At 36.0% G+C, this 24,112-nt stretch overlaps 2 protein-coding genes across 5 annotated transcripts; one reads left to right on the top strand and one right to left on the bottom strand.

The window, feature by feature from the left end:
- The first annotated feature begins 882 nt into the window (after positions 1–882).
- On the top strand, positions 883–12,282 carry LOC107839062 (putative RING-type E3 ubiquitin transferase C3H69). 4 transcript variants are annotated; one of them, XR_001664999.2, is made up of 8 exons: positions 883–1,148; positions 4,132–4,219; positions 4,297–5,084; positions 6,700–6,769; positions 9,191–9,279; positions 9,402–9,466; positions 9,778–9,857; positions 12,003–12,282. XR_001664999.2 is itself a non-coding variant. In XM_016682419.2 (7 exons), exons 1-6 carry the CDS (start codon positions 1,138–1,140, stop codon positions 9,442–9,444), a joined length of 1,089 nt encoding a protein of 362 aa, XP_016537905.2. In that variant the 5' UTR covers positions 886–1,137; the 3' UTR covers positions 9,445–9,466; positions 12,003–12,282. The 4 variants fall into 4 exon arrangements, 1 of the variants encoding a protein (XP_016537905.2); XR_001665005.2 differs by having other exon boundaries at positions 886–1,148; positions 6,695–6,769; XR_001665008.2 differs by lacking the exon at positions 9,778–9,857 and having other exon boundaries at positions 886–1,148; positions 6,695–6,769.
- Positions 12,283–21,135: 8,853 nt separating this feature from the next.
- Positions 21,136–21,953, bottom strand: LOC124898139 (pentatricopeptide repeat-containing protein At1g12300, mitochondrial-like). The gene is made up of 2 exons (XM_047411804.1): positions 21,794–21,953; positions 21,136–21,689 (listed from the first exon to the last, which is right to left on the bottom strand). The coding sequence occupies exons 1-2, from the start codon at positions 21,951–21,953 to the stop codon at positions 21,136–21,138; spliced, it is 714 nt and encodes a 237-aa protein (XP_047267760.1).
- Between the last annotated feature and the right edge of the window lie 2,159 nt (positions 21,954–24,112).

Here is a 24,112-nt window from a genome sequence, read left to right as displayed (position 1 = left end):
TTGTTAAGTTCGTATAATTTCTAGCAAACTTAATAAAAAAGAATGATAGTAGAAGAGAAAACTGGAGGCAGAAGAATGATGAAGAAAACCGATGCACATAAGGACTACTGATATAGAGGAGAACGAGGAAAGTAGAAGAAACGTGAAAACATAAGACATATTAGGATAGGAAATAGTATAGGATAAAGGATGAAATAGGCATATGTAATATTAAGCAAGAATACAATTGAAAAAAGAAATAAGAAAATCATAGGATACCACCTAATCAGTGGTTACATAACGTAAAGTTTTTTAAGGTTATCAAATTATGAAATTAAATCGTATTATACCATACATTTTAAGAAACAATCATAACAAATATGATTGGTTGTGTTAGTAACTATATCATGGGAAATCACCATCCAAACAAAGTGCAAGAGGTAATGATGAGTAAAAATAAGATCCTTTACAATGAGGGAGGGGTCCTCTATTTATAGAGTCCAATAGGAGATCGCCGCCTGTCTTGAAGTTGTTGAGGCACACCCAATTAACATGTGTCAAATGCGGTGCTGTCGAGGGTTGGCACTCCTTGAAATCTCTGACGCATTGTCCTTTCGTTTATTCGTTAGTGTGTAGCCATTATTTCAGGCTAGTCTTGAACGCCTTTATCCTTTGCCTGAGTATACTTCTCAATCATGTTGATATCGTTCCCGAGATGGCTATATCGTGAGTTGGTTTTACTCATACTCAACTCAATGTGACTCTAACCGATTCTAAATACCCTAACTCATCTTTTACCTATTACAATCAAGTTGCACATATTCTACCCTCCCTAAATTTCATTATATGAAAATAAATTAGGTACACTATTATATATATTTTTCATAGATAGAATTTTGATATCCATCAATATAAATGAAGGATTAATCAGTAAATTAACATGTTGCCCTCCCTGGTTTTCATTTCATTTGTAAGAGGTGGGGAGAAAAGTATAAAAATGGAAGGTTGACAAGGACAGTAGGCCTCAGCAGCAGAAGAGCAGTGTGGGGATCGAACCGCCAAAAGCAAAATCCCTAGCTCCTTTAACCCATCAATAACCAGAACCAGAGCGAGCAAATTGAGCGAATCGCCGCTCATTTCTCGCTCTGGTTCCCTCCCATGTCGAAAAGGTTATCTTTCATTTCTCATATCGCCTGATTTGGATGATCTGAAGAAAACTCTTATAAATCTGTTACGCAATCTTAAGATTATATATATGCCCATCGAATTTATTGATTTAATGGAACGTGTCAAAGTTGATGCGTATATGAGAAATATTGGCTTTCCTTTTTGTCTGTTGATTCGTTAGATTACGAAAAATTTAAATGGAGTTTCTCTAAACCTGTTTTGGTTGATTCGAAAGATTAGCTTAGAAGACGGTTCTAGGAAAAATTTCTGAATTTATTGTTTTCTTACGTCGATTCCTAAGATTCATAAATAATTAAGAAGGCGATTTTATAGAATTTCTTGAAGGATCTTGTTGAAGTGATTATGGCATTAGGTTATAAAATTAGGAGTTGGACGGCGTTGTCTGTAGGAATTCTTGTTATTCCATTGCTTAGAACATTAAGATTTAGCTGACCATGCCTCTGTCTTTGTCTTATGAGCGAAAATAATCTTTTTCGGTTTTGTTTTCCCAAATAAGTTATGTCCAAAACTGTTACATGCTTTATCAAGCAAGTATCCAATAAGAAATACTTTTTGCATTACTAATTCCTTTACTATAACCCCGTATTGCAATCCTTGCATTGCTATTCCCTACATAACTTGTATCTAAACCAAATGAACCCTAATCGCTTGTTGTATGGTGTTTACTACTTTTTTTTTTTTTTGATAGAATATGTCTACCTCTGTTAAAAGGTAATATCTGAAGAGGCAAATTATCAAAACTCTAGCATTTTCTGATCATTTGTCCTTTTACGATAACTATACATCTAAAGATTTGATTGGATTGATGGGCAAAGTTTATTGGTAATTATAATTTGTAAATGATTCCGACTCGCTAAGGCTAGGGAGAGGAAGGGTCGTGACCTCGATCAGGTGAGGTGCATTAAGGGGGAGGACGGTAGAGTGTTGGTGGAGGACGGCCACATAAAGAAGAGATGGCAGTCGTACTTTCATAGGCTCTTGAATGACGAGGGGGACAGAGCTATTGTGTTAGGGGAACTGGAGCACTCAGGGGAGTGTCGGGATTTTAGCTATTGTAGACGTTTTAAGGTAGACGAGGTTAGACAGGCAGTTCGCAGGATGCGAAGGGGTAGGGCGACGGGGCCGGATGAGATACCGGTGGAGTTTTGGAAGTTCGTTGGAGAGGCTGGTGTAAGGTGGTTGACTGCATTGTTCAATGAAATTTTCAGGACGGCAAAGATGCCCGAGGCGTAGAGGTGGAGTACCATGATCCCCTTCTATAAGAATAAGGGGGACATTCAGTGTTGCAATAACTATAGAGGGATTAAGTTACTGAGTCACTCTATGAAGATCTGGGAGAGAGTGGTCGAGGTGAGGCTGAGACGGATAGTGTCTATTTCGGAAAACCAGTTCGGATTTATGCCCGGCCGCTCGACGACGGAGGCAATACACCTGGTACGGAGGTTGGTGGAGCAGTATAGGGAGAGGAAGAAGGATCTGCACATGGTGTTCATCGACCTGGAAAAGGCGTACGACAAAGTCCCCAGGGAAGTGCTTTGGAGATGCTTGGAGGTGAGTGGAGTACCGCAGGCATATATCAGAGTAACTAAGGATATGTATGAGGGAGCGAAAACCCAGGTGAGGACGGCGGGAGGAGACTCAGAGCATTTCACTGTCCTGACAGGATTGCATCAGGGATCTACTCTTAGTCCCTTTTTGTTTGCGTTAGTAATGGATGTGTTGACGCGGCGTATCCAAGGGGAGGTGCCGTGGTGTATGCTTTTTGCAGACGATGTAGTCCTGATAGATGAGACTCGAGGGGGTGTGAATGACAAATTAGAGTTGTGGAGGCAAACTCTGGAGTCTAAAGGGTTCAGGGTGAGCAGAACCAAGATAGAGTATGTGGAATGTAAGTTTAATGACGTGAGGCGGGAGAATGAGGTAGTAGTGAGGCTAGAAGCACAGGAGGTAGGGAAGAGGGATAAGTTCAAGTATCTCGGGTCCGTGATCCAGAGTAACGGTGAGATTGACGAGGATGTCTCGCACCGTATTGGGGCGGGATGGATGAAGTGGAAACTCGCATCGGGGGTGCTGTGTGATAAGAAGGTGCCGCCCAAGCTTAAAGGCAAATTCTATAGGGTGGTAGTCCGTCCGGCCTTGCTGTATGGAGCGGAGTGTTGGCCAGTTAAGAACTCCCACATCCAAAGAATGAAGGTGGCAGAAATGCGGATGTTGCGCTGGATGTGTGGACTGACCCGAGGGGATAGAGTTCGGAATGAGACTATCCGGGAGAAGGTTGGTGTGACTTCAGTGGAGTGTAAGATGCGGGAAGCACGATTGAGATGGTTCGGACACGTGAAGAGGAGGGGCATGGATGCCCCGGTCCGTAGGTGTGAGAGGCTAGCGTTGGATGGTTTTAGACGGGGTAGGGGTAGACCGAAGAAGTACTGGGGTGAGGTGATTAGGCGGGATATGGAACAGTTACAGCTCACCGAGGACATGACCCTAGATAGGAAGGTCTGGAAGATGCGAATTACGGCAGAGGATTAGGGCCAGTTCGGGTCGCTAGTGTAGGGAATTAATTGGTGGGGGTGTATTCCTGTTATGATTCCGTATTCAATGTTCCGTGTTCCGTGTTCCATGTTTATTACGAATATGTGTGCTTTCCTCTGCTTTATATTCCTGCATTCCTGCTTTACTCTGTTTTATATTCCTTATGGGTGCCGTATCTATGTTATGTCATCTGCTTTTGTGCTGTACTATGTGTTTGTGTGATATCTCGTGACTTGAGCCGGGGGTCTTTCGAAAACAGCCTTTCTACTTCATCAGAGGTAGAGGTATGGACTGCGTACATCTTACCCCCCCAGACCCCACTAAGTGGGAATACACTGGGTTTGTTGTTGTTGTTGTTATAATTTGTAAATGAGTTTGTGGTCTCTTGTAGATGGCCATATGCACTTACACACATGCTTATATATTTTTCAGGGTTCTTTGCAAGTTCTTTGTTCACGGTGCATGTCTGAAAGGGGAGTATTGTGAGTTCTCACATGATTGGAAAGATCCTCCATATAATGTAATGTTCTGGATTTTACAGTTTTGCAGTCGTAGTTTTGATTTGCCACTTCACCAATTCTTGGATTATTTTTGCAGGTATGCTTATACTACCAAAAAGGATTATGTGCCTACGGCAACAGGTGTAGATACAAACATGTTAAAGTTTCCGAACAACCTACACTTCCATCTTCGTCAGCTCCAGCTCAACATCTGCGCTCAGCTTCTCCTGCCACCACCCTCTCACCTGGAATGCTAGCAAATGATGCAGGACGTCTGTCAGGCATTTCTTCCGAGTATTTGGCTTCAAGTGGACCTTTTTACCCTCCCAACCGACCTGTATGGAGTGAAAATTCAGAGCATCATGATGTGGAAGAGATTGATGGTATTGTCGAATTGAAGATAATTAATCCATCTGATCAATCAATTTGCTCTTTTGCTGCTGCTGGTAAATGTTCCCGGGGAGAAAAATGTCCTTATATTCATGGAGATTTGTGTCCAATCTGTGTGAAGCATTGTTTGCATCCTTTCCGGCCTCAGGAAAGTGGGGAGCATATGAAAATATGTGAGAAGAGGCAAAAGCGCCTTGATTTACTGAAACATAGTCAAGAAATAGAGTGCAGTGTGTGTCTTGAACGTGTACTTTCTAAGACAACTGCAGCAGAGCGGAAGTTTGGGATCCTTTTTGAGTGTGATCATCCATTTTGTATATCGTGTATCAGGAATTGGCGCAGTGGTTCTCCTTCCTCTGGGGTTGATATCAACTCGACATTTAGGACCTGCCCCGTATGCCGTCAGCTTTCATATTTTGTCATTCCGAGTGTCATTTGGTACACTACAAAAGAAGAAAAGAAAGATATCCTTGACGGCTACAAAGCCAAACTCAGGTTCATCTTTCTCCGTTTCTGTTTTTTTTGTTCTTTCTTTTTACTTTGGATTTTTGTTTACTTGAGTGGCTTTTTGAACTATTATCACGGATGTGACTTCTCTCGAAATGCAACAAACATGGAAGTTTCTTTAAATATTTTTCATGTGAATTCTTTAATTGCAGTTGCAAAATATGCATTAACATATTTGGCACTATTTTCAGTTGTATTAGAGAAATTTTGGTAAGAGAGCTCTTTTCTAAAAAAAAAAAAAAAGAACTTTTCTCAAAAAAATTTGGGAAGAGAATCTGTTGCATATGATCTCAGCTGCCTGGTAGGGATTGATAATGAGAGTATTCAATTTAGGGATGATACCTTGTGCATTATGGTCCAGTGATAAGAGCTCAGTTGCGTGAAGTGTGGGTCAGACGGGCGTTACAGATCGAACCCTACATGGACCAAAAGTTTGTTACTAAGTGGGGAAGAGCAGAGGGGCTAGCCCATTACCCATTGAGTTTTGAACAGTGCTCCTATTGTCCCTTGGGGATTTGAGCCTATTGAGTAAATTTTTTTCTTGATAAACAATTTTCCCTTGAGCCGATCTGAAACAGCTTCTCTACGCGAGGTAGAAGTAAGGTCTACATACACTCTATCCTCCTCAGACCCCAACTTTGTGGCATTATATTGGGTGTTTTTTTTGTCTTTTTCTTGATAACAACGATGTTGATTTAGTGGTAGTCAGATTTGAAAAGTCAGTTTATAATTTTGTGGGAGATATGGGGTTTACTAAGTTCCAGGATAATATTTATATTTATGAGACCGATGGAACTCTATTTTGGATAGAAAGGAAGAAAAGAAAGGATAGGAGAGCAATGATAATTTTTTTGAATTGATGGTGTGGGGGAAAAAGGAATGTGTGTCATTGACAGTGTCATCGTTGATTAAGTATTTGTTGTTTCGGGATTACAAAAAGTCCTTCGCACCAGCTTTTGGTTGGAAGAAATGAGACCTTATTTCTCTCCTTCTTCCTTTCAGTTTCTCTTGCTAAAAATCAACTTTCCTATTATCAAATTCATCTCCCTTTCTGTCGATACAAAAGCTTCATCAGGCACTGAAATGAAACATTTTTTTTATTTGTTTCAACTTTGAACTGACCCAATTCAGACTTCAGGAGTCCCATATGTTTTTGATTTATTTGGCGAGTGCTGCTATTCTGTCCAAAGATGGGCAATACTCATTATTCTAAGATTTACTTTCTTTTATGCATTCAATCTTTTTGAATTTCTGTATAATGAAATAAATTTGTGACCTTGAAGGCATTTTCAAAAACTTTCTTTTATTTACATTTTCAAAATAAAATAAAAAATTGTTCGCTTGAAGTCTAAACTCTCAGACTGAAGCTCGTGTACTTGCTCTTAGAAGAACCTGATATTTTAATGCTTGATAATTTGTTCATTTTTCACTTCAAATTAGTCTGGCCAATTTATTCTGGTGGTGTATCTTTGTGTTTCTTGAACTTGTTTATCTATAAAATGTGCCCACTCTTCCCCTTGTTCCCAAGGAAAGAAAAGATTATTTCCTCTTGAGTGTCTTTTTCTCGCTGACTTGATCTTTGTTTTTCACTTTTTGAGCTCAGGACTATTGACTGCAAGCATTATGACTTCGGCAATGGGACTTGTCCTTTTGGAAATAGTTGTTTCTACAAGGTAAAATAACATGTCTGTGTGTCTTTAAAATTTGATGTGAAGTGATCTGTTGCCATTCCGGTAAAGATGAGCATGTCCCTTTGAAATAATGGAACTTCCTGTAGATTTTACCGATACTTGTGTGGTGGGAGAGTAGTCGAGCTGCACCAAGGCCGGCTCGCATACCGAGCTTCTGGTATTAAGTGAGCCTTAACAACATCGTTCAGCAGTGGCGGAGCCAGATATTTTGACAAGAGACAAAAAAAATTTAAAAATGCCACATCTTGGATATGAACTTGTATTTCTCTTACAAGAGGGGGTTGCTCAGGTGGCCTAAGGTTGTGGTTCGATTCACCAATGGAGCACAAAAAGGTGGGAGAACTTAAGGAGAGGTTAGGAAAAAAAAAGAAAACCTAAAAAAAATTTATGTCTAATATGCAGGGGATTCAAAATAGTATGCATGTATAAAACAAAAAGTAATCCTATTGACACATTAACTTCTCGAAGAATTGAATCCCCTTCCTTGACTGGTTGATAACTGACTTGGAGTGAATATTTTCTTCGAGTTCTATTTTATCCTGAACCCTTATTCTCTATAGTGTTTCTCTATTTATCCAACGTATGTTTGTCTCATTTGTTTATCTTGTAAATTGACATAATATCATTTGTGAATGATATGAACCATGAAACATATCCTTTTCACTGTTGATTGGCTCATCCATTATCAGAATAAACAAGTATAGGCTTAAAGCAGATCCATATTATGAAGGAGTGCTGTAGAAGCTCCTTTCTATCCCTTCTGGTTGTTCTTACACCTCTTGCTACTGCATTATGGCGTTGTGAGCATAATACACACACACACACACACATACATATACTTGATACTTGGTATATTTTACATATTTGGTATCAACTCCTTTCTTCTCAACCATTCATTAAGTCCTCTTGACGCTTCATCATATGTTTTCTCTAGAAAAATAAGATTATTTTGCAACACCCTTTTTTTTCTCTCTAGAGATTCCCATTAGCTTTGTAGTAAAACTATAAATTTGTTGTAGATGATTCAAACATAAAGGTATACTGTTTATCTATTATTCTTTTAGTATTCCAAAGTCGATACTTTAATATTCCAAAAGTTTTATTATTTGACTAAATTGAGCACTACAATTGAAATAGCTATTTTGTTCTTGCATATAAGAACCAATGTACCCTCTCTCTCTATATATATATCTATATATCTATATATATATATATCTATATATATATATAGATAGGTTTTTAACCAGTGTCCACTCTTTATTATAATGTTGAATAGCTTGGTTAGCCATGGTACTCCAACTTCTCTAACCTTTATAAACATACAATCCAACATAGGCTTTTCCAGTCTTACATTTTTAATTTTGTATGATCGAAGACGACGAATGAGAAAGCTATTGCATTGTATTGCTGGAGCTGATGCTATTTTGCCAGGTGTTTGATTTTTCAATGGAACAAATGATTGTGTGTCAGTTAGGTTAGAAAATCTCTTTCTTTGTGTAGTTACTTGGCATCGTCGATAAGATTAACCGAGAAACGCAGGAAAAATATACTATAGTGTTCTGACAGATCAAGGCTAAAAGAAGATACTGATTGTTGATCTTCAGTACCTTCTTACCTTCTAACCTATATTGTTGTGCATCAATTCCACAAGTTCATGCTTATACATGTGTCCCCTTGAGATATACATGTATAACCACTTCCAATAACTTGTCAAGCGAAAAAAAAGCACTTTAAACTCATTTAATATGAACTGTTTGTAATTACACTTGCTTTTAATGATGGTTGTGCTTTATTGTCTTGGCTGTTGTCAGTAGTATATTTTTCCCAGGGTATCTAATGATAGATATCTAAGTATAAAATTTAATTAATTTTCAGTTGAAATATTGAATGACATTGAAGTAAAATATTATTCTTTTGAAGAGCACCTGGTTCAGATGTGATCCAGCTTATAGAATGAAATGTATGTTCTAATAATACAGTGATGACTATCGTTCAGGACTGTATTGTGTCACCCCATTTCACTGGAGTTCATATGTTTGTCTTGTTCATCTGGCTGTTGCTTTCTTTATTGAGAGAGGAGAGTGTCAGACTTCAGTGACAGATTGGTTTTAAAGTCTAGGTTTTGCAGAAATGCTTGCCATCTGATTATGGGTATAGTTTATAGTTACTTGATGTCTGTGGGGATTGTTCTCTTCCATAATGGATGTTCGCAGAAGAAGTTTATATATTTTCTCGCGGAAGAAGTTTTATACATTCATTGAGTTGAGCAGCATTTTTTTTTCTGATTATCTTTTTTATCCGCTTTTCTCATCTCTAGTATTGTTTTGGTTCAGTCTTTTGTATATTTGTATTCATTCGAAATGCATGCCTGATGCTTACGGGTGTTATGGTCCACTATTGCAGCATCAACACCGTGATGGCCCTCCGGAGGAAGTGGTTCTACGTAATCTTGGTCATGAAGATGGAAGCACAGTGACTGCTAAAAATATTAGGTTACACCTTTCATCCAATCTGCTTTCTTCATTTTATTATGATGACAATGTTCACGGGTGTTTACTATTTCTTTCGGTCCATAATTGATTGATTTATTCTTACATATCACTGTTACTTTCAGGCTCTCAAACTTGCTCGGCAACTTGAGAATAAGTGAACGATGAATACGCTTAGAGTGATTTCTGGGTAAGTTCAAGTTTTACATATTTTCTTCTTTTTCTTTTACTTAGATGTATGTTTTGCGTGTAGAAGGATTTCAAAGGGTTAGTTTTTTGTAATTTGATGTAAACAAAGAAGAAGAAAAACTTTCTTTTCAAACCGATATTTTTTTGCAGTGATTGACTCTATGCATTCTATTTTTTCTTTTATCCTTCCAATTTAAAACTCTTCTAATATCTTTTCATAGCCTGTGCTATAATGGAGAGCAATTTAATTGATGTGTAAGTGACAACAGTGTTCAGTTCATTCTGAGCGTTCTTCTAATTTTCTGACCGCAGGGCTGAAGTTGGAAACAACTTATATTTCTCGAAGTGGTTACAAGATTTGTTGTGTTACCAGATTTATTACATTTTGTGAGGTAATCCATGTTCGCTTTCCCTGGTTATATTGAAACTTGATTAGCTGCTGCCAAAGTTGAATGGGCTGTGGCCTGTGAATAAATTGACTTTATCATTTCCTAGATTCTTTCAGACTAGACTCTTTTCCCTGAGAAACTCTCCATCTATAGCATTGGACCTTCAATGAATACTGCCCCAATTTGCTGATCTTGTCTAGGACTGGAGAATAGCCGTCACTCGAGCTTAGCCTCCTTTAGACGAAGATGCTTTTCCCAAAGGAGCTCTCGAGCCTAGTATTAGCATCCGTCCGAAGAAAACACTGCAAGTTAGCTCTGATATTGTTGAGGTCTGGGCACTGGCTCAACTCTACTAGGCTTGCTTGTCTTTTAGCTCAACTTGTTTTGAAAGAGTGGGGAAAAGTTCGAGTCAGTTGCCATCAAAACTTGGCTCAGCCAAAGCTTGACTCGAGTTCGGCTATGCTAGGCTCCATTCTATTCTCAGAAGCTCGGTTGAGCATGATATTGCAGAAGTTTGGATTGGGCTTGACTCAGATTCGCCTCGACCCAATGCTGTAGAAGCTCAGTCAGACACTACGTAGTCGAAAGTTTGTGCTGGCTTGTCACATAGGCCTAAGTTCTGTCTTTAGGGAGGGGTTCACATGTCATCTCATTATTTAGATAGGTGGATGTTTTTTATTATTTTGATGCACTTCACTTCTTGCGTCTGTTTTTGCTGCCCTTTACTTCTTGCATCTGATTTTGCTGCCCTTTACTTCTTGCATCTGATATCGCTGCCTATGCTTCTTGCATAATCTTTTATTTCCTTGAGAAGATAACATTTTTGTATAACTGTATATTGACAAGGCCAGTACATAGGGTGTACTGAAACCATATTTACAGAATATCAAAATAAGGAACTGAATCAAAATCCTAACAAGAGCCTAGGATGTCAATTATTGACTCAGTATCCTCTAAGTACATCTGTTTACACGAAAAACATTACAGTTTTATGTAGTTTAACTTGGATGTTCTGCAGATCACAGTTTTTGCCCTCAAAACATCTAGAATTCCCCTCTTTCCAGATTCTCCGCCAGATACAAGCTGGGACAATCCTTCATCTATCTCGTCTGCAGCTCCTGCCCCTGCCTCCTCCCAGCAATATAACAGTTGTGTGATTTTGTTGGGCGTAACCAACCAATACCCCTGAGGATGATAAAAAACCTCCATAGTTGACATGTAATCTTGCATTGTAGAAACCGATGACTGACCGTCTCACCCTCTTCACCACCGAGGTAACACCTGGAACCAAGGGAAAATTTCCTTTCTCAAGGTTTTCTCGAGTTAAAACAGCTTCCCTTGCTAATAACCAGGTGAAGCAGGCAACTTTGAAAGGAATCTTCACCTTCCAAATATGCTTCCATGGCCACTGATGTGATTGTTGACTTCCTTGGTTCAGAAGTTTATATAGGCAGACCTGACCTTAAAGATACTCTTATACTCTCCACTCTGCAGATTCCACCGTAATCTATCTTCTTCATTGTGCCTGTAAATACCTCCAGCACTCAGAAAATGTCGGTCACTGTATCCATTTCCCAGTCATTGAAGTTCCTTCTAAATTGGATGTTCCACCCTTGTTGTGTCCAAGAATCTGCAACATAAATTTGGTGATGGGCAGCCACCCCATACATTTGAGGGAACAATTCCTTTAGACTCTGTGACCCAACCATTTGTCATCCCAGAAAGAAGTTACAACAATGTGTTTCTTCAAAAAAGGGTCCGAGTACTCTGATGGATCTCCAGAGACCAACACCATAGGGAGTATGAACCTCTTTTGTTGTCCTCCTATTCCCTTCTCCATATTTTGCCTTGATAATCTTGCTCTACTATGCTTGAGGTTCTTGGGAGCGTCTCCAAGGCCATTTTGGTCTAAGAGCCTTGTTTTTTAGCTTTAGATTCCTAGTACCTCTAGGCCCCCTTGTTTCTTCCCCCAAAGAAACTTTGTTCCACTTCACTAATTGTAGTTCTGTAGAGTCGCTTTCTTTGTGTCCTTTCCATAGAAAATCCCTTCTCACCTTATAATTTTCATGTTTCTTTTGCTGTATTTTATGTACTATAAGTGCTCATGTTTCTTTTGTGTTGATTATAATTGCCTTGTTGCTGTTTCAGTGCTGCTGAATTGTGCGTTGGGAGTTGAGGTGCAGGCATGGCATTTCAGACAAGGGATTTGCTTGGATAATTGCGGATACAAGTATTGAACCATAAAACAAAACCTATCCGCAAAATAATTTTTTTTTAAAAAAAAAAAAAAGAAAGAAAGAAAGAGAAAATGTATATGGATTGTGTATATTACCAAGTCTAATGGCGGCTTCCATTGGATTTTTTTTTTTTTTTCTTTTTGAGAAATACATACATAATGCATACTCTAGTGTTGTGGAATTCGACTAAATTGGTAATCCCCAGCATAAGTGGTCATGTTATACTAACAATATGGCTGAATTACTTACTAGCTAACATGTAAGGAATGAAAGTTGCAATGGGAAATGGCCTGTAGCAAACACCCATAAAAATTGCAAATCAGGACTCTAGGGAGGTAATTAAATAATTAACAATGAACATCTCCCTAAGATTTTCTAGATAACTGAAAGTCCTTGATGTTCTAGCATTATACTCCCTCTCTTTCATATTAGTTGGCTCTTTTGTTAAAAATATTTATTTTATTTTAGTTGTTCAAGCTCTAAAATCAAGAGAAGTTTATTATGTTAGTTCCAATATTATCCTATCATTAATAACTATGTAAAGTGTATTTTATCAAATTTATATTTTCAATGCATAATTAATAGGATTACTTTAGTAAAATAAACTTGTATTAAATGTTTTCTTAAGGAGAGTGTCAGGTCTATAAAGATCAATTAAAATGAAACGGAGAAACTAGGAGAGTGTCAGGTCAATAAAGATCAATTAAAACGAAACAAAGAAAGTATTGATCTTTATTAACCCGACACTCCCCTTGGGAAATTCATCAGCTAAGTCGTTAATCTTTTAGCTATTCACAGTTTAGACAAGATTCGGAGGTACTCCCTCCATTTAAAAAAGAATTGACCTAATTTGATTTGGCATGGAATTTATAAAAATAAATGAGACTTTCGAATCTTGTGGTTTTAAATTAAAGATATGTCAAATGTATCAAAATATCCTTTAATTTTATGGTCTTAAATATATCGCGTGAAAAGTTAAAATTAAAAAATTGTTAAAAAAAAAAAATGGATCATTTTTTTTAAACGGAGAGAGTATATGAAAGTGTGGTTCTTGCCTCCCTCCCCCCTCTGAGCTCATCTATCTGTTGGGTGTTCCTTGTCCTCACGTTCGAGTGTCATAATTATAGTTTGAAACTTCCTATGAGCTTTACTTAAACGCTCCAAGTAGCAAGTAATTAATTTGTTATTTTGATCTATTGGAGCAAAAGGACCAGTCTTGACTCTTGAATGAAGAGGAGGAAATACCGATCAAATTTGGATAGTCAAATAGTTATTAACTGAATTGAGATTAGATTATAATGATTAATTTTAAAGCTCCTAAAAGTTTACATGACCTCTCTACTTTTCTTCTTCCTTTCCGTTTTTCAAAATGAATTTGACTCAGCACTCTATCATCAGCGTATGATAAATGTACACCTTTGTAAATTATCGTGTCTAGCAATCAATTTACTACACATTATATTAGGTTTTAGTCACTGTCATTTTTTGTGGGCAAAAAAAAATATTAGAAATCAAATCAAGAAAAATGACAATCATGAATCGTGGATCGTACTTTTGAATTTCTGTATCAAGAAGACATTAATTAGGTGGTTTCTTTTTGCTTACTATTTTGTGAAATATCTCTTTGTTAAATAAATAATGTTTGTGTAGTTTTGTCTTGACTTCGTTACTTTTTGATAATTGAGAATTTTTTGGATTACCAAATCTGTATTTACAAAATTTTGATTATCCATAATCTCTACATAGGCCGATCGATTTAGTTTGATTTTCATTTATCAAATTACATTGATTATGTCAACTTCTAAATTTATAAACTCTTTTTTTTTTTTTCCATTTGGTTCCGTCTTTGTCCATAAAGTCTTCGCAACCCAAAATATGTACCTAATACCCCTATATTAAGAAACACTGTGAATGTAAATACAAAAAGATAAAGCTCTCTTTATTATATATTCAAACCAGTATTAATTATACAAAAACAAGTATAATAAACAATAATCCCGTCTATGAAAGAAAAAAAAAAAAAAAACACTCACTCAAACATGAAAATAAAAAAATGCATTTATCTACCCTCTGTATCTACATAAATACCAGCGATAAAGCAGATCAATAAATAATCATCAATGAGCCATGGATCTAGTTCCTGAGAAGAGCTGCAACGGACAAGATTAACGAGGAGCAAATAATCGCAGCAGGTGCCGGTAGAGAAAACGCGCCACCTTGGTCGGGAGATGGTGCCGGAGCCAATGTTGCTTCCTGAGCTGAAGCAACCATTGAAAGAATTGCCATAACGGCGAAAAACAAAGTCATATTGTTCAATGCCATAGCTCAAAAATATCAGTCAGAAAATGTGTAGTCGATTGTGGAGGGAGCCGAAAATATAGTGAATGAGAGAGAGATAGCTGATACAGCTGAGATGAGTAAAGGAGAAGGTAGGGGCAAAGGTTTATATAGAAAGGTCAGAAAGCGTGTGGGGTCCAAGGTGAAAAAGAAAACAGCTGGAAGAACATGCCACGTTTTGAAAACAGGTATAAGAAAGTTGATTTGAACAAGTAAAAGAAAAGTATTCGTCGGTCTTAAATTATTTGCCGTTTTTGTACGTTGCACCCATTACTCTTGGTTCTGAAATTGGTAATACTTAGTCCGAAAGTTAATAGTTCCTAAATTATAAGTAATTGTTTGGTCATAAAAAAAAAAAAAAATTATTTTACTTTCACAAAAAAAATGAAAATAGTAGGTGTTTGATTACGAAAATTTCAAATATAATTTTAAAATTATATTTAAAAAGGTGAAATCAGTTTTCATTCATACTTCTCTCACAAAATTTTAAAAACAACTTTAATTTATATTCATGGTCAAACACAACTCCAAATCTATCTTCAAAAAATTATGATTTTCATGTCCAAACGAAACATAAATATGATAATTCAAACGATAAAAAAAATATATTATTAATATAATTGATTAGTTGGCTTGTATTTTAAAAAGCATAAAAATATATTAAGAGAATAATCTCCTCATAAATAATATTCTTTAAAAATTAAATTGTGAATTATGTTGTGTGTTATAATGAGAAAATGGATGTTTTATTTAAAGAGATTCAAAATCTTTTATTCATAAAAGAGATTAAAAATTTTTTATTTTTTTTTTAGAAAAAATAAAAGTAATTTTGATAATACGTTATTTTTTTAATAAAAAACTAAAATTTAATTTTGATAAAACAATTAAGATAAAAAAACTAAAAAAATATGTTAAATGTCTACTTAATTAATATGTTTTTCTATAAATAAGTATGTAATTATCAAAATTACCTTGTCAATATAACAATAAAAATGATAAAACAATCAATCTAAAAACGACAGATAATTTGAAAACGAAAGAAACAAAGAAAGAAAATTCGTCGCCGGAGTTGGAGATCGTCGCCTTCACGCTGTTATTGCAAAGGGGGCCACATGTCATAAAATCAGGTGAGTAATTTTCATTAGTACTATAATAGTCAATGATTGATTATTCTTGTAATTTATTGTATCTATTGTTGTCATTATTATTAATTTAATAATATTATATGTAGGATACTGATTGGATTGGTTTCTTCTCTCTCTTGAGGTGGAGTTGAACAAAAAAATTGAGGTTAGTTGGCTAGGTAAGAATATAAGTTGGACTTCAAAATGGCCAGCGAAGCTGAAAGTTAACTGTTTCTTAAAAATGAAATGAATGGTTGAAACTAATTGCTTAACTCAGGGTTAATCTTTTTAATTAGTAGAAGGTTAATAGTTGTTTTGGTTTCTCAATTTATGATGAATATTGTAGTTCCTATAATAATAATAATAATAATAATAATAATTTATCTTCTTAGTTAGAATTTTTATTTATCAAAGTATTTGCATGCTTCTTAATTAGAGTTGTTACGATTATTCTAGGAAGTGCAAGAGTAATTTTCCATGTGTCTTTTTAATAGATTTTAACACTATCAAACGTGAATCTAAGGAAGTTCAACATTCAAATCTGGTTTCTCTTGAATTTCTACTGTCAATTCTTCATTTTTGATCCAATGAAAAAATTCTCAGATATAATTTTTCATATCATCAATTGACAAGTTTTGTATTTATGTAATTTTAAATAGAATGCTGACCAAATTATTATTTATTTAGAAATATTGGAGGAGGGTGCATAGTTGGAGTATTTGGAAGAGGCTACTAATTAATTAGGGTCTTTTAAACATCAGAAATTTTGCTAAAATTCGCAAAAAGATAGACATTTTCCCCTTGAATTGTTTTTTTTTTTTGAAAATTTTTAGCAATAAGTGATTCGTGTTAAATCTTCTACTTTCTTCACCTCGTTTGTATGATTATTTTTCTTCTTTCTGCTCATTTTCTTAAAATAGATATTATATGTGATAATAATATATATACGTATCTTTTTTTCATCTTCACAAATATTTTTCTGTAAGTATTATGACAAAAATAACTTTAATCATGTTTTAAACTTTTTCAGTACTGTTTGAAGAATGATAAGTATACCTTTTTGAACTGGATTCATCTAATGACGTAATTTATCTCTCTATTTTCCGGAAAGGATTCATTGTCTCCACTTTATTTTATTTTTGTGCCTTTAATTCTCATGATTTTATATTTTTTATAGTTGGATTAATCTAACATATTGACATCCTAAACCCCAACCAACAAGGGTTATAATGGAATACATAGGATATCTCTTATTTTTAACCGGCAGAAAGATTCTTTTAGGAGCGCTTTCTCCTTACGCCATGATTTCATAATGGTATTGTATTATTTGATTTGACAATATGATACTGTACCGTAACTGATAAGTTTATTAAAATATCTTCAATTATTATAAATATTAAATTTATTAATATAATTATTAATAAAATAATTTTCTTCCTACTAATTTTTCATAAATTATGCCATGTAGATATATTTTGTTAAATTCATGTATTCAAACTTTCTACTTGTCATTGATGTCACGTAACAATTTTTTTTTTTTTTTGGTGTATTGAAACGCGACATCAATGACAAGTAGAAAGTGAACGCATTTTTTGTGTATGCTATGAGTGTGTTCAGCAAATTCAAAAAAGAATTTTTTTTCAAGAAAATAAATTGTTTCTTACTTATTTTCTTGTGTTTGTAACACAAGTAAAAAAATATTTTTAAAAAACATTTATATATATTTAACACAAAATAATAAAAACGAATATGACAAAGGGGGCCAGAGTAAGAAAAAAATAATTTTTTTAAATAAATATTTAGGGATGTGGGTAATGGAGTAGGGGTAGGGGGTGGGGGTAAGAAAAGGAGTTCTAATTTTTTTTTTTAACTATTAATTTAATTTTTTTGTGTGTGTCGGGGAAAGGGGAGAGGGCTAGTAGGGGGTAGGGGTGATGTAAGAAAATTTTCTTGAAAGTTTTAAAAAATAAAATGGCGGGGGAGGAGGGTTGTAGGTGGTGGGTTGGAGGTGAGCATCGAGTAAGAACAAGTTTTTGAAATATTTTTAAAAAATAAATTAAAAAAATTGGAGTGGGGGTCGGGTCGGGTCAAGGTAGGGGCGGGGGGCGAGGCTAGTAGGGTGGGGTCCGAGGTAGGGGGTGGAGTTAAATAATATAAGGTGAAAGATAAAGTGGGATTATATAATATTAAGGGTATAAATGAAAAAAAAAATAAGAGAATCATGAGATACCACCAAATTGGTGGTTATGTAAAATGAGGGGTTTTCATGGTTACCAAACCATGAAACTAAATCGTACCATACCATATATTTTAAGAAATAATCAAAACAACATGGTTCTCTTAATAACTATACCATACCAAATCATGGAAAACCATCATCCAAACAGAAGGTTAAATGAGTCTTACACGACACAAATCTAAATCAATTACGCTTCAACGCAAAGAAACTCAGAAAGCAAAAAATAGAGAAGTTCTGTCTAATAGAGCTAAGGGTGAATTAATAAGAATCTCTGATTCATGCAATGAGATAGTTTATGTAAAGTTGATGTGTATTCTCTAATCAATTTGCTCTTTGAATCCTTAAATGAAAAGAAATTTCAATAAAATTTATACAGCTTTGCTGATGAAATTAAAATTCCACCGTCTTCGTTCCTTTAAAAAAAAATGCAAAATATTTGAAGATGTGTATGATCAATTTAAAAGACATACTGATAAATTGATAATGGTGATGGAGGTTACTATTTTAACATATATACTAACCATCAAATTGAGAAATCATGAAGTAATGATCATTTCGTTCATAAAAGATACTATTTTCTATGCTACATAATTATGCAATAATAGAGGTATCAATGACTTGCCTGCTATGAAATGAAAGCATTTTGGTGGCGCGATACCAGGTTGATGATCACTTTCATATTGATGCCTCAAAGTTTTCTTCCAATGTAAGAACTCAATATATTGAACAGATATTCTGGGCCTAACCACCATATATCTTATATTCTAAACCTATACCTATAGCCTAAACACTATTCAACAAGACATTCCAAACATTAAAATTAAAGAGAGACTGTAATTTGAAATAGATCAGTGACCCTAATTTTCTCATTATTCTTTTTCTTTTGCTGAGCTGACTATTTCACACATAAGTAACAACTTCATCAACTATCGCATATAACGAGTGATAAAAGAGAGTCATTGTTGGAAGTAGCTCAGTTACATTAGATTGAGATTCATTTACCTTACATATCTTACACAATGGTTCCTTCTTTGAAAACTTAAGCTGCATCACTTGATTGCAGGAAAATAATTTTTGAAGCTAACTCAACTGCTTAAGAGCACCATCATGCTGCAGGAACAAACGTCTAATTCCTGCAACGATGCATACAATGAACTGATAACAGATTGATCCAAAACAATAGCCAAAAGAAGGGTACTGCCCTCCCTTAGTCTCAAGTATGTCCTCAAAGGAAGTTCAAAATTGACTTTCAAGTTATCTTATGCAGGCACTGTTTGTGATCACTCAAGTTGAATTTCTAGGTGAGAAATGATAGCAGCTTGAATGATTTGTCCTTCACTGTCAGGAGATCCCAACGATGGGTTGCTGCAGAATTAACCAGTGAAAGTATGATAGCAACGTCGACAAAAGGCATATCAAGTGATGATAAGCCTGAGGATAAAGTGGCTTCCTCTGCAGCAGCTCACGCCCCGGCAGCTGGCCCTGCGTAATAGATTTTAATTCTACATCTTTCCCCCATAACCCTGGCCCTTGGAGATGTGTCTAGATCTCCTATGTGCAGAATAGTTGGGACTAGTTCCTATAGAGATTCCCCTTGGTCTAAATCCGCGCCTTATGACGAAAGGGGCGTTCGTGTGGTGTAACATGAAGACTGGGGGGAGTAGAAAAAATTCCCTTATGGGATATTCAAAAGGTGTAACCTAGGCAACGAAAAAGGGGCCAGATACTTCAACTGAGGCGCAACCAGTTGGTTCACTAAACCCTGACTCAACGTCACACATTCTTTTTTTTGAGAAGGCTCAACATCACACATTCTCCAAGTCCGAAGTGATCCAGTGCCCAAATACAGACTCCTCCCTGAATTGCATTATTGAAGCTCGTTAAGATGAACAGTCGGTGTTGTTCTGAAAAACATTTTTCTTGAGACGAGGGTCTTATAGGAAACAAGCTCTCTACCCACAAAGGTAGGGATAAGGTCTGCATACACTATCCTCCCAGACCCCACTTATGGGATTAGACTAGGTGTAATGTTGTTGTTGTTAAGATAAAACTACTAGTACTAGTAGAAAACAATAGAGAATAGATGAACACAAAATGGTGCCTGCATGCACTGCTGAATTTACGTCAGTATATTTATCTTCATTTTAGGATCATTAATTTTCCAAATGACACTATCCATTTCGTCCCATTGACTAGTTTCTCCAAAATTGGCAGATAATAATTTCTTAATCATAAATATTGTAAGATATTCATTAGAAGTATATTATGAAAATTGACTACTTCAGAAAAGTCAGTCATAAGTCATAATACTAATAATAATAACTTTTTAAAATATTTGGCATTTGCAAATATGTTGAAACAACTCTAAATGACTTCTATTGTAGATTGTAAGGAAGTCATGCATTATACATTACATGAAATAAAATCTTACATTGATTATGTATTGGTGTGCATCGATAGATCGAGCACGCCGAGATCGGATTATAAGATGAAAATTCATGAAAAATAACTTTGATGTAATAAGATAAACTCGTTACCCAAAGATGTTTGTTGAAAGCTAGGCATACAACTTGCCCATGATAAAGAGTTGATTGTTCTGCGATTTTGATGGGAAGAAATCACCTAATGTCTTCTCTCTGTTTGAGAAGAAATCACCTAGTGTTTTCTCTCTGCTAGGAATTAGACCTGAGACCTTGGTGCTCAACCCATGTCATTGACCATTAGGTCACACCCTTGGGTGCATGTTAGAATTAATGAATTGTGTCATACTTAAAGAAAATAGACTTAAAAAGAAAGTAAGACACATAAATTGAAGATGGAGTAAAAATTATGGGCCTTTGCACTCTTTAATTTGCAAAGCTAGAAGAATGATAGCACATTCAGAAATTAAAAATCAAGTATGAAACCGCACTTCTTTCCAACCAAAAACAAAAAGGATCATCAGGGAATAAAAAGTCAATTTTGGATCTTTTAGCATAGAAACAAAGAGATAAAGTACCTTTCAAAATGTTGCAAGTTTCCAGATTCACATATTTTACCCTTATTGTTGCCCGTTGTAACTCACACAAAGTAGGATTATGGTCACGTACACCCCATCCTCTTCAGATCCATTGGGATCGCATGTATGTTGTTGTATGGCATTGTAAGATTCTTCTTTTCTTCCAATATTCCTTCCTTTTTTAGCTAACAAAAGCAAGAGTAGTTGCTACTAGTTTCTTACCACAATTATGTTTGACTAGTTTATCATACTCCCCAAACTAAAAGCAATTGATTCTTTTTCAGGGAGGTGAAATTGGACAAACAACACACCAAGTGGCTGTTGCGTATTGTCCCTTTACCGAATTTTAAGACATAATCACTTCAAATATTTGGGTTTTAACCTCATGGATCATGTCGAGTAGCTCAAATGTATATGCATTAGGAGAGAAACCCTTCTGAACCATTTCTTGCAGAAGTGGAAATACCTCATGTAACTTCTCACTTTTAAGAAACCCTTGCAAAATAAAATCATAAGTAAAACCTTCAGGTGAAAAACCATTTTGCTCCATCTTCCTCATCAAGTCTTTTGCTTCATCTAGTAAACCCTCCCGGCAAAGGCCATTTATCATTGTATTGTACAACCTCACAGTAAGATGTAAACCATCGGAACAAACTTTATTGGATATATCTTGAGCAATATCGAGCTTTCCTTTTTTGCACAATCCGGTGATAACAATAACATGCATAGCACTGCTGCGGTCAACATTCCTTCTTTCCAGTTCTCGAAGAAACACCAGAGCTTCTTCAACATGTCCATTCCTGCACAAACCATCTAGCATGATACAATAAGTGTGAGTATCACGATGGTATCCTAAAACATTCATCTCATCATACATCTTTTGCGCAACGGAAAATCTCCCTGCAAGACAGTGTTGTATGTTACGATATCAGGTTTTATTTGTTTTAGACACATTTCTCTCACGAGATCTATGGCTTTTTCTGTTTCTATTCTTTTTCAATAACCATTGATTAGAATGGTGTAACTAGTAGTGTCAGGTTGAACACCCCTCTGAACCATAGAATCAAACACTTGTTTTGCTTCATGTATCCGACCTTGCAAACAGTACCCATCTATCAATGCGTTGCATGTGAATACATCTGGATCAATACCCTTTTGAATCATATATTTAAAGTGGAGACTCCTAAGACAGCAAACCCACAATCCACCCTTTTCAAACGACAATAGGAATTCATCACAATAGCCAGAATATATTTGTCAAAATTAAAGGTATTCCCAAAGTATGAATTTCTTTAAACATGTGAATAACAACGGAGTATTGTTTATTCTTCACAACGAGCTTCAACAATTGAGTAAATAGCTTAACTGAAGGCGGAGGTCGGGCAAGTATCATTTGTTTGAATAAACCAATAGCATCATCAACATTCTTCACATCCTGGAAGGTACTTTTTAACTCTTTGTTTTCTAAGGTTGGGAAGTGCAATTTCTCTTGTTTTAACTTTCTGAATGTGCTTATCATTCTTTTCTGGCCTTGCAAATTAAAGAGTGATAAGGCCTGTAATTGTTGTAGTTTCTTAGACTTGATGTTTTTATCTTAAATTTGATCCGTAGTGCAACTATTAATTTCTTGGATTCCCCTCCAGCACAGGTACTAATCGATAAATAACGAAAATGGTTTAATTGATATCCCGTAAAGTAATTGATAAATAACCCTCAGGGTTGGTCTGGTGGTAATTTACTTGAGCTTTGGGGTGCTCCCTTACAAAGTCTCAAGTTCGGTCTCAAGTTCAATTCCCACTGGGTGCAAACAATTTCTGAGGGTCAAACCCTGAATTACCTGTGGTGCACTTACGGGAAACTCCTTGCCGAGGACCTGTGCACCCTCGGGATTAGTCGGGACTCGAAGAGTCTTGAATACCCGGTGCAAGTCAGAAAAAAAAAATTGTTTATGCCATTACAAAGTATGCCTTTATGCCAAAAAGACTCTTTATACAAACTATTTTATCAAATACCCACAAGTTTTAAATCCTTTGCCAAATATCCACTTAATTCCACCTCACCACCAACTTTTCCAACTTAACAATTTCAGCCTCAACCTTTATAATAGTTCACTTTAACCCAATACTTCCAACTTAATAAATTCACCCACAAATTTCTAATAATACACTTCAACCCACTCCATCATCCACCACTATATATATATAAAAAATATCTAGGTTTCCAAAAATATTAAAAAAAATAATTCCAAAAGTTAAGAATAGAAAGTGGTTATTTTTTCCACCAAAAAACTCCGATTCTGGCCACTTTTCTGGCGTTATTTTCTGGCGATCAGCTGTAAATTAGTCCACAGGCATCATAAGCTTGTCCATTGCATCCATTGTTACCCCATTTGTTTCCTATCTTCTCAAACACATTTCCCACCATTGTTAAAAAGCTTTAAATCACTCACATTACTCAAAACCACTTTAGAAAGTGCATTACAGCAGCTCAGGTGACTCCAAGTTCATTTCTTTATTCCATAAACCCAACAATCATTGATTACAAGCAATATTTGCAATTTCAAATATTTGTACGGAAATCTGCACAGTCATCGACCTGTCCTCGCCAGTCATCGACCGTGCATACAACACGACATAGACCATAAGCATAATCTACCATCGATCGAAGCTTAATTCTAGGATGTCTATTGCAGAATTTGTTCTGGATTCTGGTGATTTCATGGGAGAATGGGTGGAGACTTCAAAATGTTGGAAATGGAGATCATTTACCAAGGTGACAATTCCCATTCCTGTTCGCCGCAACAGTTCGTACAGCGAATTTGTTGCAAGCGTAATGCAGAGCGGGGATCTAGATTGCGCGCCGAGCGACTTGGTGATTAGTTATGTAATGCATTCGAGGGAAAAGGTGAATCCTACGATCATAAATAGCGATGTAAGTGTGCTGACGTACATAATGGATGCTGATGTAGATGGATTTAGGCCAATTTTGAGGATAAATGTGGTTGAGAGGTCCTTTGAAGGACCGCTGAATTCATCAGCACCCCCACCGCGGCGCCCGGCAGTCAACGATGATTTGAATGATTACGAGAACGATGTCGATGATACAATTAATATAGAAGATTATTCTATGCATATGGAAGACTTTTCATTGGACTCACAAGATGATGAAGAAGATCGTGAAATGAAATCACAAGCGGGACACTCCTTCACCGACGGAACCAATTTCTGTTGTGGTCAAACATTCGCCGATAAAAAAGAGCTAAAAATGCAACTAGACGCAGTAGCGGTGAGGCAGTCTTTTGATTATTATATGGAGAAGAGCTG

Source organism: Capsicum annuum, chromosome 1 (assembly GCF_002878395.1).
Source record: "Capsicum annuum cultivar UCD-10X-F1 chromosome 1, UCD10Xv1.1, whole genome shotgun sequence".
Lineage (NCBI taxonomy): Eukaryota > Viridiplantae > Streptophyta > Magnoliopsida > Solanales > Solanaceae > Capsicum > Capsicum annuum.
This window is presented reverse-complemented; position numbering and strand designations above follow the sequence as displayed.

Excerpts from the sequence above, each read along its gene's own strand:
- LOC107839062 (XM_016682419.2), top strand. Across the intron at positions 5,085-6,699 it reads GGCTACAAAGCCAAACTCAG|GACTATTGACTGCAAGCATT; the intron begins GTTCATCTTTCT and ends TTTTGAGCTCAG. Across the intron at positions 6,770-9,190 it reads GAAATAGTTGTTTCTACAAG|CATCAACACCGTGATGGCCC; the intron begins GTAAAATAACAT and ends CCACTATTGCAG.
- LOC124898139 (XM_047411804.1), bottom strand. The coding sequence starts at position 21,953 with ATGATTCAAAAGGGTATTGATCCAGATGTATTCACATGCAACGCATTG. Across the intron at positions 21,690-21,793 it reads TTACACCATTCTAATCAATG|GGAGATTTTCCGTTGCGCAA; the intron begins GTTATTGAAAAA and ends ACTGTCTTGCAG.